This window comes from Amblyraja radiata, chromosome 8 (assembly GCF_010909765.2).
Source record: "Amblyraja radiata isolate CabotCenter1 chromosome 8, sAmbRad1.1.pri, whole genome shotgun sequence".
Classification (NCBI taxonomy): domain Eukaryota; kingdom Metazoa; phylum Chordata; class Chondrichthyes; order Rajiformes; family Rajidae; genus Amblyraja; species Amblyraja radiata.
In genome coordinates, this window is record NC_045963.1 from 81475850 (window position 1) to 81494475 (window position 18626).

Sequence of the window (18626 nt, forward strand, 5' to 3'; positions counted from 1 at the left end):
GGCCTCCGTTGCCATGGGAGCGGGCGCCGTCGGTTGGGGACAGTGAGAGGCCTCGGCGCCGCCGGCCGCCATCATGGACGACTGCGACCTGAAGAAGCTGGTGGTGTCTCCCGGCACCCTGGAGCCTCCCTTCCAGCCCAAGATCACCCAGTACAAGCTGACAGTGGGCGTGGAGGCGCTGAAGGCCACCGTGAACGCGATGCCCAGCGGCAACGGGGCCTCGTACCAGATCCTGGTGAGTGGCCGCCACCTACTCAACTCAATCAATGTGTGGTGGACAGAGATGCTGGACGAACCCAGCGGGTCAGGCAGCATCTATGGAGAGAAGGAATGGGAGAGAAGGGGAGAAGGAATTGGAGAGAAAGAGAGAAGGAATGGGAGAGGAGAGAAGGAGAGGAATTGGAGAGAAGGAATGGGAGAGAAGGGGAGAAGGAATGGGAGTGAAGGAGAGGAATTGGAGAGAAAGAGAGAAGGAATGGGAGAGAAGGGGAGAAGGAATTGGAGAGAAGGAATGGGAGAGAAGGGGAGAAGGAATTGGAGAGAAGGAATGGGAGAGGAGAGAAGGAATGGGAGAGAAGGAGAGGAATTGGAGAGAAAGAGAAGGAATGGGAGAGAAGGGGAGAAGAAATTGGGGAGAAGGAATTGGAGAGAAGGGGAGAAGGAATTGGAGAGAAGGAATGGGAGAGGAGGAATGGGAGAGGGAATTGGAGAGAAGGAATTGGAGAGAAGGAATTGGAGAGAAGGAAAGAAGGACTTGGAGAGAAGGAATGGGGGAAAAGGAGAGAAGGAGAGGAATTGGAGAGAAGGAATGGGAGAGAAGGAATTGAAGGAGAGAAAGAATGGGAGAGAAGGAATTGGAGAGATGGAGAAAAGGAGAGAAGAAACATCGCGTTTCGGGTCGAAAGCCTTCTTCAGACTCAATGTGTGTATACTTCACCATAGATGCTGCCCGTCCAGCTGAGTTACTCCAGCATTTATTGTCTTTCTTTTGTGAGTATGTGAATGTTTTGTCATGTGTCATTCCCAACTGTTACTGTAGGTCATGTCACGTGGGCGGAGCACCCAAGGCTTGCATGTAACTACATGGCCAATAAACCTATTCATTAATTCATATAGACCAGGGGTCGGCAACCTTGTCCTGCATAGAGGCCAGGACGCATGTCTGTGAGCGGATGGCGGGCCACATCTATCACGTGTGCAAGTAGATTCCGTCTGCATCCCGCCCCAGATGGCAGGCATCAAATCACGTGTTCACAGAAGGTAGACAAAATGCTGGAGAAACTCAGCAGCTTAGGCAGCCTCATGCAATCCCTGTACGTTTCACCTGCTGAGTTTCTTCAGCATTTTTGACTACCTTCGATTTTTCCCGCATCTGCAGTTCTTTCTTAAACGTGTTCGCAGTGCCGTGCCAGCAGCTTTACCCAGGATGCGGTACGGCCAGAGTTCGGCACTTGGCTGCGCTCGGTGGGCCAAATGATTACGGGGAAAAAATCCGCCTACGGGCCGGATGATCTCGGGTTACGGACCGCATTCGGCCCGGGGGCCGTAGGTTGCCGACCCCTGATATAGACAATAGGTGCAGGAGTAGGCCATTCGGCCCTTCGAGCCAGCACCGCCATTCGCTGTGATCATGGCAGATCATCCACAATCAGTCATTCCTGCATTCTCCCCATATCCCCTGACTCTGATATCTTTAAGAGCTCTATTTAACTCTCTCTTAAAAGCATCCAGATAATTGGCCTCCACTGCCTTCTGAGACAGAGAATTCCACAGAATCACAACTCTGGGTGAAAAAGTTTTTCCACCTCTGTTCTAAATGGCCCACCCCTTATTCTTAAACTGTGCCCCCTGGTTCTGGACTCCCCCCAACATCAGGAACATGTTTCCTGCCTCCAGCGCGTCCAATCCCTTAATAATCTTAAATGTTTCAATAAGATCTCCTCTCATCCTTCTAAATTCCAGAGTATACAAGCCCAGCCCAATGAAGCCCAGTGAAGAAAGCGAATGACATGTTGGCCTTTATAACAAGAGGAATCGAATATAGGAGCAAAGAGGTCCTCTGCAGTTGTACAGAGCCCGAGTGAGAACACGCCTGGAGTATTGTGTGCAGTTTGGTCCCCTAATTTGAGGCTATTGAGGGAGTGCAGCGTAGGTTTACAAGGTTAATTCCCGGGATGGCGGGACTGTCATATGCTGAGATAATGGAGCAGCTGGGCTTGTATACTCTGGAGTTTAGAAGGATGAGAGGGCATCTCATTGAAACATATAAGATTGTTAAGGGCTTGGACACGCTAGAGGCAGGAAACATGTTCCCGATGTTGGGTGAGTCCAGAACTAGGGGCCACAGTTTAAGAATAAGGAGTAAATCATTTAGAACGGAGACGAGGAAACACTTTTTCTCACAGAGAGTGGTGAGTCTGTGGAATTCTCTGCCTCAGAGGGCGGTTGAGACAGCTTCTGTGGATGGTTTCAAGAGATAGCTAGATGGGGCTCTTAAAAATAGCAGAGTCAGGGGATATGGAGAGAAGGCAGGAACGGGGTACTGATTGGGGATGATCAGCCATGTTCACATTGAATGGTGGTGCTGGCTCGAATGGCCTACTCCTGCACCTATTGTCTATTGTCAGCCGCTCCATTTTATCAACATATGACAGTCCTGCCATCCCGGGAATTAACCTCGTGTACCTCAATAGCAAGAATGTCCTTCCTCAAATTTGGAGACCAAAACTGCACACAATATTCCAGGTGTGGTCTCACTAGGGCCCCATACAACTGCAGAAGGACCTCTTTGCTCCTATACTCAACTCCTCTCCTTATGAACGCCAACATGCCATTAGCTTTCTTCACTGCCTGCTGTACCTGCATGCTTGCTTTCAGTGACTGATGAACAAGGACCACCACAGATCTCTTTGTACTTCCCTTTTTCCTAACTTGACACCATTCAGATAATAATCTGCCTTCCTGTTCTTGTCTTGTCACCAAAGGGGATAACCTCACATTCATCCACACTGCATCTGCCATGCATCTGCCCACTGTCCAAGTTAACCTGCATCCTCATAGCATCCTCCTCAAAGTTCACACTGCCACCCAGCATTGTGTCATCTGCAAATTTGTTAATGTTACTTTTAATCCCTTCTTCTGAATCATTAATGTATATTGTAAATAGGTGTGGTTCCAGCACCGTATTTATATATATGTAAATATGTGTGCATGTGTGTACATCTCTCCAGAGATGCTGCCCGTCCCGCTGAGTTACTCCAGCATTTTGTGTCTATCTTTTGTGTGTATGTATATAACAACATATAATCCTCCAACATTTTCTCCACCTCCAATGGGATCCCACTTCTGGCCACATCTTCCCATCTCCACCCCATTTGTGTTTCTGCAAAGACCGTTCATTCCGAAACTCCCTGGTCAACTTGTCCCTTCCCACCAAAACCACCCCCTCCCCAGGTCCTTTCTTTTGCAACCACAGGAGATGCATCGCCTGTCCCTTTACCTTCCCCCTCGACTTCATCCAAGGACCCAAACAGTCTTTCCAGGTGAGGCAGAGGTTCACTTGCACCTCCACCAACTGTATCCACTGTTCCAGGTGTCAACTTCTCTACATCGGCGAGACCAAGCGCAGGCTCGGCGATCGTTTCACTGAACACCCCTGCTCAGTCCGTCTTCACCTACCTGATCTCCCTTTGGCCCAGCACTTCAACTCCCATTCCCATTCCCAATATGACTTTTCTGTCCTGGGCCTCCTCCATTGTCAGAGTGAGCTTGGGTAGTTTACACCCCAGCAGTATGAACATTGACTTCTCTAACTTCAGATAGCCCTTGGTTTCTCTCTCCATCCCTTTCCCCTTCCCAGTTCTCCCTCTAGTCTTACCATCTCCGACTACATTCTATCTTTGTCCCACCCCTTCCCCTGACATCAGTCTGAAGAAGGGTCTCGACCCGAAACGTCGCCCATTCCTTCTCTCCAGAGATGCTGCCCCACCCGCTGAGTTACTCCAGCATTTTGTGTCTACCTTGTGTGTGTTTGTGTGATTTAGGATGAGAGGGGATCTGAACTACAATAGACTTATTATTGTTATTATTGCACTACTATGGTTTGTTTTTTGTATGTATATATGTGTATATATGTAGAAATGTGTATATATATGTGTGTGTGTGTGTGTACTTGTGAGTATATGTATGTACACACACTGAACTTTTTCTCCTTTATCATATTGTTTACAGTGTACTATGTTTACATATTGTGTCGTGCTGCAGCAAGTAAGAATGTCATTGTTCTATCTGGGACATATGACAATAAAACACTCTTAACTCTTGATCTTATAGAAACATATAACATTCTTAGAGGATTGGACAGGGTAGATACAGGAAAAATGTTTCCCAATGTTGGGAGGGTCACACAGTTTTAAGAATAAGGGGTAGGCCATTTAGGACTGAGATGAGGAAACACTTTTTAACCCAGAGAGTTGTGAATCTGTGGAATTCTCTGCCACAGAAGGCAGTGGAGGCCAATTCATTGTATGTTTTCAAGAAAGAGTTAGATTTAGCTCTTAGGGCTAACAGAATCAAGGGATATGGGGAGAAAGCAGGAACAGGTTACTGATTTTGGATGTTTAAGAAGGAACTGCAGATGCTGGAAAATCAAAGGTAGACATAAATGCTGGAGAAACTCAGCGGGTGAGGCAGCATCTATGGAGCGAAGGAAATAGGCAACTTTTCGGGCCAAAACGTTGCCTATTTCCTTTGTTCCATAGATGCTGCCTCACCCGCTGAGTTTCTCCAGCATTTTTGTCTACCTACTGATTTTGGATGATCAGCCATGATTATATTGAATGGCTCGAAGGGCCAAATGGCCTACTCTTGCACCTATTTTCTATGTGTATATATATATATATATATATACTTTTATATCCCACTTTTTAAGGAAGGCAGGAGAGAGAAAACAGGAAATTATAGACCAGTTAGCCTGACATCGATGGTGGGGAAGGTGCAAAGGTCAATTATAAAAGATGAAATAGCCGCACATTTGGATAGCAGTAACAGGATCGGTCCGAGTCAGCATGGATTTACGAAGGGGAAATCATGCTTGACTAATCTTCTGGAATTTTTTGAAGATGTAACTAGGAAAATGGCAAGGGAGAGTCAGTGGATGTAGTGTACCTGGACTTTCAGAAAGCATTTGATGAGGTCCCACATAGGAGATTAGTGGGCAAAATTAGGGCACATGGTATTGGGGGTAGAGTGCTGACATGGATAGAAAATTGGTTGGCAGACAGGAAACAAAGAGTTGGGATTAACGGGTCCCTTTCAGAATGGCAGGCAGTGACTAGTGGGGTTGTCTTGCACCCTGCTTGAAGTGGTATGAAACTGCACTTGGATTTGGTGGCCTTGCACCCTGCTTGAAATGGCATGAAACAGCACTATCATTTGGTGGCCTTGCACCCTGCTTGAAGTGGCATGAAACTGCACTTGAGTTTGGTGGCCCTGCACCCTGCTTGAAGTGGCATGAAACTACACTTGAATTTGGTGGCCATACACCCTGCTTGAAATGGCATGAAACTGCACTTGAGTTTGGTGGCCCTGCACCCTGCTTGAAGTGGTATGAAACTGCACTTGAATTCGGTGGCCTTGCAGCCTGCTTGAAGTGGTCGGAAACTGCACTTGAATTTGGTGGCCTTGCACCCTGCTTGAAGTGGTAAGAAACTGCATTTGAATTTGGTTGCCTTGCACCCTGCTTGAAATGGAACTTCAAGGAATAGTCGTGTAAACTGCTAGCCCACCAGCCGTTAGTGAGCTGCCAGCACATCAGGCTTGAGTGACTGAGTGCCACCCTAAGAATCCATTTGTCCCACAATATCCATACTAACCAGTCCCTTCAGCCCACAGTACCCATACTAGCGCTCCAGAAAGCCCCCCCCCCCCCCCCCAACGTGTCCCACTTAGTCTAGTATATATATATATATATATACATATACATACACATATATATATATATATCAGGGGGCACTCACCGATGGCTATCTCGCCAACGGTCTGTCTTCCTCTTTTTCCTTTGTGTTTTTAGTTTGTTGTAAAATGTATGTTTTAGTTTATCTTTAGTTTTGTATTATATGGGGGGGGTGGGGGAAACTTTTCTTATCTCTTTCCTCGACGGAGATGCGACTTTTTCCATGTCGTACCTCCATCCACACTGCGGCCTAACACCATGGAGCTGGTGGCCTCTTGTTTGGGACTTCTAGAGCTCCCAAACCGTGGAGGCTGTGGACTTTAACATCTCGGAGCGGGCGATCCCTTTGCCAGGCGTCAGCCTTTGGTGCTCCAGCCTGCGGGAGCTGCGGACTTTAACAGCCCTGGTTAGCGGCTGACTTCTGATCCTAGACTCTCCCACTAGTGGAAACATCCTCTTCACATCTACTCTATCCAGGCCTTTCACTATTCGGTAAGTCTCAATGAGGTTTCCCCTCATCCTTCTGAACTCCAGCGAATACAGGCCCAATGCTGACAAACGATCAAGATGGCGCCTGCCTGCGGCGACTTTTGCGGAGCTCCGGAACCTAAAAGGCTTAGATACAACTTCAATCAACTCACCTGGATCAGGAAAACGGCAGAAAACGGTGCCGTTTCAGACAAGCTGCTTGAGCACCTCAAGGCTCTCGCAATTTCGCGAACTCCCGCAGCTGCGGGAGCCCCGGACATTAAATTTTCCCACGCTGGCTGGAAATCACCCGACCCGAATGTGGATCACAGGTACGGTACCTGGAGACCCCGGGATGAACCCCAGAGCCGACGGGCTGGATCTTCCAGGATAAATGAAGCTGGAGCTGCAGCTGCCGACTTTGAAGGAGCTGGAGCTGCCGTCTGTGAGGGAATCCCCGTTCCAGCGCAGGTCCGCAGAAACAGCAGGTACTGCAAGCACAGTACCTGGAAACAAAGGGGAAGCCTCCATTGTGTCCGGAAACGTGGCCGACGGGCAGGACTTCAGGTCAGAATGAAGCGCAGGGGACTTCGGCCCCCTCTCCCTACTATCCTACTGGCCAACGTACAGTCCCTTGAAAACAAAGTGGAGGACTTAAGGGCAAGGCTGCTTTATCAAAGGGAGCTGAGGGAATGCTCTGTGTTCAGTTTCACAGAGACATGGCTTACCCCCAGATCCCCAGACTCAGCGGTCCAGCCTGAAGGGTTCTCCATCCACCGTATGGACCATACACTGGCATCTGGGAAAGGGAGAGGAGGGGGCGTCTGCCTCATGGTCAACTCTGCGTGGTGCTCAGACGTGGCAGTCCTGTCCAACTCCTGCTCTCCACACCTCGAACATCTGGCGGTGAAGTGCCGTCCCTTTTACCTTCCAAGGGAATTCACCTCCATCATCCTGACCGCGGTCTAAATCCCACCCCAGGCAGACGTCCATCTGGCACTGGAGGAGCTGCACGCCGTGGTCAACAAACAACAGACGTCCTACCCCAAGGCATTTACCACCATTGCTGGGGACTTCAATAAGGCAAACCTAAAGAAATCACTCCCTAACCTCCACCAACATGTCTCCTGCTGCACCAGAGGAACAAACACCCTCGACCACTGCTACACCACCATCAAGAATGCCTATCGCTCTATCCCTCGCCCTCATTTCGGTAAATCCGACCATACCGCGGTGCTGCTTCTTCCTGCCTACAGGCAGCAATTAAAGAGCGCACCCCCAGAGGTGAGGACAGTACAGAGCTGGTCGGGGGGGGGGGGGGGGGGGGGGGGGGGGGGGGGGGGCAGAGGAACAACTCCAGGACTGTTTGGAGTCTGTAGACTGGGCAATGTTCAAGGACTCGGCAACGGACTTGAACGAATACGCCACAGTCGTTACAGACTTCATTAAGAAATGTGTGGAGGACTGCATCCCTACAAAAACCTTCCGAGTGTTTCCCAATCAGAAACCTTGGATGAACTTTGAGATCCGCACTCTTCTGAAGACCAGACAACGGGCATTCATGTCAGATGATACAGTGGTCTACAAGAAGTCCAGATACGACCTTGGTAAGGCCATCAAAAAGGCTAAAAGGGACTTCTGCTCCAAGCTGGAGGATGAGACAGATGTTCGGCAGCTGTGGCGGGGCCTGAATGCAATCACCTCCTACAAGGCGAAACCAGGAGGCAGCTCCAATGTCGGCGAAACATCACTCCCTGACGAGCTCAATGCGTTTTACGCACGCTTTGATAGGGAGAATACTGATGTGCCTTCCCGAGCCCCCATTCGCTGTGATGGTATTTCAGTCTCAGTCACAGAGGCCGACGTCAGGAAATCCTTCAGAGGGGTGAACCCCCGAAAAGCACCTGGACCTGATGGTATACCCGGTCGTGTTCTAAAAACCTGTGCGGACCAACTGGCTGGAGATTTTACCGACATTTTCAACCTGTCACTACTGAGGTCTGAGGTTCCCACCTGCTTCAAAAGGGCATCAATTATACCAGTGCCAAGAAGAGTAAGGTGACGTGCCTCAATGACTACCGACCTGTGGCACTAACGCCTGTGGTGATGAAGTGCTTCGAGAGGTTTGATCATGGCGAAAATCAACTCCTACCTCGACAAAAACCTGGACCCACTGCAGTTTGCTTACTGCCACAACAGATCAACGGTGGATGCAATCTCGCTGGCCCTCCACTCCACTCTGGACCACTTGGACAACAAAAACTCATATGTCAGGCTGTTATTCATTGATTACAGCTCGGCACTTAATACTATCATCGCCTCCAAGCTGGTTACCAAACTCGCAGAACTGGGTCTCTGCGCATCCCACTGCAATTGGATCCTCGACTTCCTCATCCACAGTCCACAGTCTATTCGTATTGGTGGAAATGTGTCAGACTCAATAACAATCAGCACGGGAGCACCTCAAGGCTGCGTGCTCAGCCCCCTGCTGTACTCACTCTATACTCATGACTGCGTAGCCGGTCATAGTGCGAACTCCATCATCAAGTTCGCTGATGATGAAAAAGCTACTTTCTTAACTACTAAACCAGGTTCGCTTCTTAATAAACAGACACCACACAAACTGTTTGGTAGACCAGTTCAAAACTTTACTTATTATCGGCCGATGGAAGGGAGCGAGAATTCCAGCTAAGTGACCAATATAGACACTCGACTGTCCTCGGTCCCCTTCCTCTGAACAACAGAATTACATTGCCTTAAATAGGGTTTTTTTGTCCCCTTAGCACATTTCACAGACATTAGTCATGGTCAGAGGTACAGGAAAAGGTTTCCACAGAATGCATCACATCAAAGGCCTTTTGTTTACATGTTACAAGATAACATTGGCCATTTGGTTTACGACATTTTATCTTTCTACTTCCCTGGTTCCCCTCTCGTCCTTCATAAACATTGACCATTTGGATAATGCCATTTTATCTTCACAGAGATCACCCTAGCTCTTTCGCTGCTTCCTCGCTGTCATTTGGTCCCTCATAAACATTGGCCATTTGGTTTATGGCATCTTACTTCACAGATATGACTAGCTGTTTCTATCTTCCTTTCTCGCCTCCTCCCCCATAACATTGGCCATTTTGTTTATGGCATCTTACTTCAAAGAGATCTCTCTAGCTTCTCCTCTCTGCTTGTCACTTGGGAGACAATGTTATAGGATTTATTATCTCACACACCGCAACCTGAGGCAAGCCTAATTTGAGACTAAATATAAGCTGTATGCTAGCCCAGAAGCCAATTTAATTTCTTATATTTTTAACTAAAATTCGGCTTCATCATTCCATCCTTTTATCAAAATTTTGATAACAACTACAGTCCTTGCTGAGTACATACGAAAGACCATAAGCATCTCATCAGACAAATTAATAGTACACTAGTAACAGAATCAATTCATAGTGGACAATCGTTCCACAAGTCCCTCCAAACATTTTAAATGGCCACCAACCTCCCCCGAACGTGACACTAAGATACTACCATAGGACAGGAAAAGGATCTTAAAAATTGCTCAGCCTTTATTCGGCTTCGCTTGGAATTCCCCGTGTGCTGGTGTAACTGGTTCATGCTTCTCTTGTGTGGCACTGCATTTGCAACATAACAATGCCCTGTCACAAATATACTGTTTCCTAAAAATACACCAGTGCCTTGGTTGTGGCAAAAACAGGTAGATTTAACTGGCCTTTGCAGACCTCTTACTGTCTGTAGTCAGGGTATCTTTGCTGCGCTTGTCATGTTTGACTTCAATCTTGTTTAAAAGGAGGTGTGCACCATCCTTTGAATGTGGGTTAGTCCGCAAGTTTGCCATTCTGAAGAAAGTTCAGTCCGTGTGGGCTGGGCCACCCCAGAATAAAGGGAGCATCAATAGCCCATCGTCCTTGTTTCCACAAACTGTTCACAGTCAATCAAATGTATCCAGCGACGATGATCTTCAATCTTTACAGCAGTTCATGTTGTTAGCAACACTTGGTTGTTCTTTTCAATACAGTCTCAATTTTTTCTTGTCCCAGCACCATCATCGTATAGCTTTTATGGCCTTGGTCACTGGTTTCCAGCAAAAACTCCTCCAACCTGGGAATGTAGATCTGGCAAGACATGGGTTAATTGCTGACCATACATAATTAATTAATTGCCCAGGGCCTGTAGGTGGCTTCCCCCCACTCTCCAGGGGGTGGACACAGCAGCTTTTCCTGTGTCAATCTTGTTCCCAGCTGAGTTTCTCCAGCACTTTTGTCTTCCTTTGATCTCTCAGCATCTCCAGTTCCTTCCTAACACTTCCCTTTGAATTTATTCTTTAATTCGATAATATCCGAAGAGGCTCTCTCCACCTGAATATTCAATTCTCCAAATATGTTCTCTTCCCCAATCTTCTCACCTTTCATCCCTCATTGTGAGTTCCCTCAAACCCCCTTTTGTAAGTCATAATACAATTTTTCATCTACCTAATTTCCCTCACACAGCACATGCTACAACATCTTTTTGTTTGCTTGAAAACAGTAATCGTGCTTCATTTGCATTTTAAAAGACAACCTCTGTTATCATATCAAAACAATCTTTCCCAAAAGAACTCACTCAGAATCAGTAATCAATAATACATTTTCTTTTTCTCTGTAATTTTGACATTTCCAATCTCATTTAACACTTTAATCGGGATGAGTCTTTTTTTTTAAAACTTGGTTCAAAAGATTTATAATCAACCAACACATTTTATCATTCGAGTATAGCTCCGCCCCCCATTCATGCCTGTTTCTTAACGGAGCACACCATAACCTGACCATTTGCATTTTAAAGGACAAACGTTCTTAAAGCGACACACAACTTTGCTCATTGCTTCGAATTTCACACATTCCACATACAAAAACATTGCTTTTACAATCAGTACATATACAAAAACATTGTTTTACCAGCAGTATATAATTTCATCTTCAAAGACGTCTCTTTGTAATTTACTTTCCCTTTTTCTGACAAGACTTCTGTTTACCAAAATCCTGGTTACCTAACCCTAATTGGACATTGATCCAGATCATGATTAGTCAGACTCCCCTTGACTTTTCAGTCTCCCTAGCTCTTTCCTCATTTCTCCATCAAATTTCCCTTCATCCCCAATTTTTTTATAACATAGTTGCCTGTCAGAAAAAGGATTTACCTCCGGGGTAATTTTGTTTTGCAATCCCCATTGACTCTTTCCACCATCCCAGATGCCTGTGGGTGGTGTACACAGTGAAATTGCAGTCGAATATTAAAATGTGCACATTTTTCCTTATTAATAGTGGTATAAAATGAGGACCATTGTCTGAGCTTATGACAGTAGGTAGGACCAAACCTGGGAATAACTTCTCTTAACAACAATGTTACCATAGTTTCAGCAGTATTATTAGTGGTTGGTAGAGCTTCACTCCACCTGCTAAATAAATCTAAAATCACTAAGCAATATTTATAACACTGGGCCCTTGGCATTTCAATAAAATCAATCTGTATGCATTCAAACGATCGTGATGACATTGGCGTCACCCCTGAGGGTATCTTAATTGATTTGCCTGGATTATTTGTTGGCAAATTTTACATTCAGAGGCCTGCCACCACGTTTCCTTTGTTATCCTATCATTCCCTCCTTACCAGCATGAGTAAGACGGGTAAAAATGTAGTCGATACACCAACTTGTCCAAGCGGGGTGTGCTGAATCAATGGCACAGCCCTCTTGTTTCCATAGTTATATTATATATGAGAGGCGTCCCTCTGTAATGTACATACCTCCTTCATGTTTGGCAGGACCGTTCTATTTGCTAGCATCTGTTTACGTGCTGTCACTATGCATTTGGATGTACAGGCTGCCCTGTTTGGATACACTATCAGCAACTCATTGCCTTTTGCTATAGGGTCCCCAGCACCAGTGTGTGCAGTACATTTAATAATGACCAGCTGTTCTGGTAGCATCAATGCCTTAAACAAATTACGCACAGAAAGGCATTCCCCTGCTCCCAATCCTGGGGAGCTTTGTATGGTCAGAACTTCAAGGTATAGGGATGTTACTGACGGAACTGTCCCAGGTAAAGATGCCATTGCTGCTGGTAGGGCATAGGTGGACATGTGGACATCTCCCAAAATTATCTAACTCCTCATCTTCACTACCAAATAGGGTCGTCGTGCCAGACATGAAGACTCCTCCAGAGGATTTACCAGTACTGGGTTTATTTTTTTACTAACCATCACCTGTTTCTCACCTCCTGTCTGTCTTTTAATTATTTCCTCTTGTTCCTCTGCCCACTGGCATTCTAGTTGCAATACGTTCCATCCTTTCCGAGTGCTATCCTTGTTTCTTAACTCTATCCCATTCTTACATACAGCATCCATCCAACTTCAAACTCTATACTCTCCTCATGCTTCTTCACTGCGTCTGCGTCCCATGTTTTAATTCCTTTCTTCCATTTCTTTCCCGCCTTCCTTTCCCATATAAATGTCTCTACATTCCATGTTCCCCCTACTGGCCAGGCTTCATCCCCTAACCATTTGGTCAACTTGTAACTTAACATTCTAAAATTCTTATTATACCTAGGATTCAAATAACACATATGTTGGACTGTTATCCAGAGCATTCCCCATAGATAGATAGAAAGAGAGAGAAAACAGACTTCTTAATTCCGAATCGTTCCAAATATATCAACCAGGCCGACTCGCTACTCGAGACCCCAGTTTCTCAATTTGGCTGACTTTTTAACTCTTTAATATACGACCCAAGTGTCTCAACGAGGCCGACTCGCTAACCGAGACCCCTGTTTCTCAACCTGGCAGATGTCTTATCCCTTAAAATAAGCCCCAGGTGTCTCAACGAAGCAGACCCGCTATCCGGGGCCCCCGTTTCTCAACCTGGCAGACTCCTTAACTCTTAAAATAAGCCCCAGGTGTCTCAACGAAGCAGACCCGCTATCCGGGACCCCCGTTTCTCAACCTGGCAGACTTCTTAACTCTTTAATATACAACGCCACTTATTTCTCAATACGACAACTCTTCGGATGTCTCAATAAGCCAGACGCACACCTCAACCCCCGTATCTCAACCCGACAAATCACGGATGTCTCAACGAGGCCGATGAGCCCTTAGTAGAGAGAGATAAAAAAAAGAAAACAAAGAGAGATAGACAGAGAGAGAGAGAGAAAGAGAAACTGCTCAAGTCCTTCTAAAAATATACACAATTCCTTCTTAAAAATACATACACAATTCTGTCTTAAAAATACATACACAATCCCTTCTTAAAAAAAACCATATAAAGCCCAACTGGTCTTACCTTTGTCTGTTTCTAAGAACCTCGGCAGGGAACCAATTCAATGTCTGATGAAGGATCACAGATGTTCCCGGGAGTTTCTAGGGAGTCGGTCTTACAAGGGGGCCGATAGAGCTCAGTTATCTCCCTTCCAATCCCGGCAACCTCTGCAACCTCTTGCACAGTCAGCTGTTGATGTGGTCCCAGCGAGGCCTGCATAACTACGCCAATGAAAAAGCTACTTTTCTTAACTACTAAACCAGGTTCGCTTCTTAATAAACAGACACCACACAAACTGTTTGGTAGACCAGTTCAAAACTTTACTTAACATCGGCCGATGGAAGGGAGCGAGAATTCCAGCTAAGTGACCAATATAGACACTCGACTGTCCTCGGTCCCCTTCCTCTGAACAACAGAATTACATTGCCTTAAATATGTTTTTTTTGTCCCCTTAGCACATTTCACAGACATTAGTCATGGTCAGAGGTACAGGAAAAGGTTTCCACAGAATGCATCACATCAAAGGCCTTTTGTTTACATGTTACAAGATAACATTGGCCATTTGGTTTACGACATTTTATCTTTCTACTTCCCTGGTTCCCCTCTCGTCCTTCATAAACATTGGCCATTTGGATAATGCCATTTTATCTTCACAGAGATCACCCTAGCTCTTTCGCTGCTTCCTCGCTGTCATTTGGTCCCTCATAAACATTGGCCATTTGGTTTATGGCATCTTACTTCACAGATATGACTAGCTGTTTCTCTCTTCCTTTCTCGCCTCCTCCCCCATAACATTGGCCATTTTGTTTACGGCATCTTACTTCAAAGATGATCTAGCTGTTCTCCTCTCTGCTTGTCACTTGGGAGACAATGTTATAGGATTTATTATCTCACACACCCGCAACCTGAGGCAAGCCTAATTTGAGACTAAATATAAGCTGTAAGCTAGCCCAGAAGCCAATTTAATATCTTCTTATATTTTTAACTAAAATTCGGCTTCATCAATGACACCACTGTTGTGGGACGTATCACTGATGGGGATGAGTCCGAGTATAGAAGAGAGATTGAGCAACTGTCCACATGGTGCCAGCACAATAACCTGGCCCTCAACACCAGCAAAACCAAGGAACTGATTGTGGACTTTGGAAGAAGTAGGATGGGGACCCACAGTCCCGTTTATATCAACGGGTCAATGGTTGAAAGGGTCAAGAGCTTCAAATTCCTGGGCGTGCACATCTCTGAAGATCTTTCCTGGTCCGAGAACACTGATGCAATTATCAAGAAAGCACATCAGCGCCTCTACTTCCTGAGAAGATTACGGAGAGTCGGTTTGTCAAGGAGGACTCTCTCTAACTTCTACAGGTGCACAGTAGAGAGCATGCTGACCGGTTGCATCGTGTCTTGGTTCGGCAACTTGAGCGCCCTGGAGAGGAAGAGACTACAAAAAGTAGTAAACACTGCCCAGTCCATCATCGGCTTTGACCTTCCTTCCATCGAGGGGATTTATCGAAGTCGCTGCCTCAAAAAGGCTGGCAGTATCATCAAAGACCCACACCATCCTGGCTACACACTCATCTCCCTGCTACCTTCAGGTAGAAGGTACAGGAGCCTGAAGACTGCAACGACCAGGTTCAGGAATAGCTACTTCCCCACAGCCATCAGGCTATTAAACCTGGCTCGGCCAAAACTCTGAACATTAATAACCCATTATTTGTTATTTGCACTTTATCAGTTTATTTATTCATGTGTTTTGTAGTCAATGCCTATTATGTTCTGTGTGCTGAAGCAAAGCAAGAATTTCATTGTCCTATCAGGGACACATTAGAATTAGAATTAGATCCTTTATTTGTCATTCAGACCTTATGGTCTGAACGAAATGTCGTTACCTGCAGCCATACATACAATAATAAACAACAGAACAGACAGTAAACACAAATTAACATCCACCACAGTGAGTCCACCAAACACCTCCTCACTGTGATGGAGGCAAAAATCTTAGGGCTGCTGTCTCTTCCCTCCTCTTCTCCCTCTGCGCTGAGGCGATACCCCACCGGGCGATGGTAAGTCAGTCCCGCGGCACACCGAGCTCCGCGAACGGGCCGGTTCAAATTCCGCGGCCCGGGGGTGGTCGAAGCTGCCGCCCTCCAGTCCAGCGGACGCAGCTGTTGACGATGTCGTCCACTGGCCCGCGGCCGAACCCCGGACTCAGGCCGCCGCCGCCAGAACGCCGTCTCAGCCACCGGAGCACCGTTCCAGCCCCGAGCCGGGTCGCCCTCACGTGAGCGCCGTTCCACCCTTGAGCCAGACCGCCCTCACGGGAGCGTCTCAGCCCCGCGCCAGGCCGCCCTCACGGGAGCGCCGTTACCCTCGAGCCAGGCCGCCCTCACGGGAGCGTCTCAGCCCCTCATGGGAGCGCCGTTACCCTCGAGCTGGGCCGTCCTCACGGGAGCGCCGTTACCCTCGAGCCAGGCCGCCCTCACGGGAGCGTCTCAGCCCCTCACGGGAGCGCCGTTACCCTCGAGCTGGGCCGACCTCACGGGAGCGCCGTTACCCTCGAGCCAGGCCGCCCTCACGGGAGCGTCTCAGCCCCTCACGGGAGCGCCGTTACCCTCGAGCTGGGCCGTCCTCACGGGAGCGCCGTTACCCTCGAGCTGGGCCGCCCTCACGGGAGCGCCGTTACCCTCGAGCCAGGCCGCCCTCACGGGAGTGCCGTTACCCTCGAGCCAGGCCGCCCTCACGGGAGCGCCGTTACCCTCGAGCTGGGCCGCCCTCACGGGAGCGAGCCCAGGGCGAGTCCTGACAGGCTCTGCCTCCGGAGCCTCGAGGTCGCCAGCTCCGCCATTAGGCCTCAGCGCAGACGGAGGCAGAGAAGGGGGGTACGACAAGAAAGTCGCATTCCCCCGAAGGGAGAGACAGAAAGCCCTGTTTCAACCCCCCCTCCCCCCCTCCCACACATAACACAAACCTAAAAACCAAAAACTTAACTTAACAAGACGAAAAAAACAACACAAAAAACAAACGGACTGCAGGCGAGCCGCAGCCGTTCACCAGCGCCGCCACTTCCGGAATGATAATAAACATGACTATAAACTTGAACTTGAACTTGAACTACATGTTAACCCAATAATTCCTGGGATTGTTGCGTTCTATCTTGTCACCAAAAATACTATACGTGATTACAATCAAACTGACCACAGTGTTGAGATTCAGGAAGAAGGGTATAATGTTGAGTGCAACATGACGAGCAGTAAAGTCAGAATAAAGTTCTAGATAAAGATTTAAAAGAGTGCAGTGATTGTAATCTATATTAACCGATCCACTTCTGGGGCCATCACGCAAAGAATCACCTGTCTTCAGCGCCAATACAAATCACTTTGTAAGGTACACTTTTTAAGATTTTTTATAATGAGGGCATGTGTGGCTACCTGCCCAGTAAAGTGGACAAGTTTGGTTGAACAATATATTTTCCTTTAGTTTGGTTTATTATTCGACGCAACCATCTAACTCATTGGAGACCCCCCTGACTATCTTTAATTGGACTTTACTGGACTTCATCTTGCACTAAACATTATACTCTTTATCCTGTACCTGTACATTGTGGACGGCTTGATGGTAATCATCTATAGTCTTCCCGCTGATTGGGTCGCATGCCACAAAAAGCTTTACTGTTCCTCAGTACACGTGACAATAACTAAACTGAAAGTACACCAAGGCTTCTACTTCGTCAGCAGGCTTAGGAAGTTCAGCATGTCTGCAATAACCCTAACCACCTTCTACAGCCTTTTATTGGGATGCATCGCAGCCTGGTTTGGGGAACAGCTCTCTCCACGATTTCATGAATTTACAGAGACAAATTACAAATGTGGACGCAGCCCAGACCTCCCTTTCATTAACTTCATCTACACATCACATTGCCTCGGCAAGGCCAGCAGCATAATCAAGGACGAGTCTCCCCTTCTCCCCTCACGCAAGAGGTGCAGAAGTGTGAAAACTCAGACCTCCAGATTCAGGGACAGTTTATTCCCAGCTGTTATCAGGCAACTTAACCATCTTATTATCAACTAGAGAGTGATACTAACCTCTCAACTGCCTTATTAGAGATATTAATGATCTGGATGAGGGAATTGAAGGCAATATCTCCAAGTTTGCGGATGACACTAAACTGGGGGGCAGTGTCAGCTGTGAGGAGGATGCTAGGAGACTGCAAGGTGACTTGGATAGGCTGGGTGAGTGGGCAAATGTTTGGCAGATGCAGTATAATGTGGATAAATGTGAGGTTATCCATTTTGGTGGCAAAAACAGGAAAGCAGACTATTATCTAAATGGTGGCCGATTAGGAAAAGGGGAGATGCAGCGAGACCTGGGTGTCATGGTATGTAGATGGTTTATGCATGCAACCTATAATGTAGCTACCTCATCACCACTAACCACGCCCCATCATATTAGTATAACTGTGGTATCCTCCCTTTGTTCCTCCCACTTGGTCCCGGTACGCCTGAAGGCTGGATGCAGTCAGTGCTGGGACGTGTGTGCCATGTGCTATAATAAACTCTTAGTAAAGGCTACAGTGTGTCAGCTATCACTCCTTTACATGGTGTCAGAAAGTTAAACTCGCGCCTCCCGTTTACCGGTTTTCTTTTATTTGTCCCCTGAGTGCTCAGTGTTGGGTTTCCTTTGATATGGCATCCGAAAGCCATACCCCTTGTCTTTGACGCTGACATTGCGGAGCGATGGTCGACTTTTGTGATGGACTACACTCACTTCGTCAATATTGCGCACCGAATGACCCAGCCGCGGCCAAAGCCTCACTCCTGCTCAACCTGGCCGGTCCCGACGCAATGAAGAGAGCTCAGGCTTTCGTCTACGATCCAGCAGTCCTGGATGACAACGGCCAGCCTGTCG

General features: G+C 47.2%; 1 protein-coding gene across 1 annotated transcript in view; it reads left to right on the forward strand.

Annotated features, from left to right (window-relative positions):
* Positions 1-18626, forward strand: part of LOC116976542 — a 46083-nt gene continuing 27457 nt past the window's right edge. Inside the window, exon 1 of the mRNA XM_033026432.1 lies at positions 1-235. Coding sequence (XP_032882323.1) covers positions 74-235 — 162 coding nt within the window. The 5' untranslated portion in view covers positions 1-73. The remainder of the gene's footprint in view (positions 236-18626) is intronic.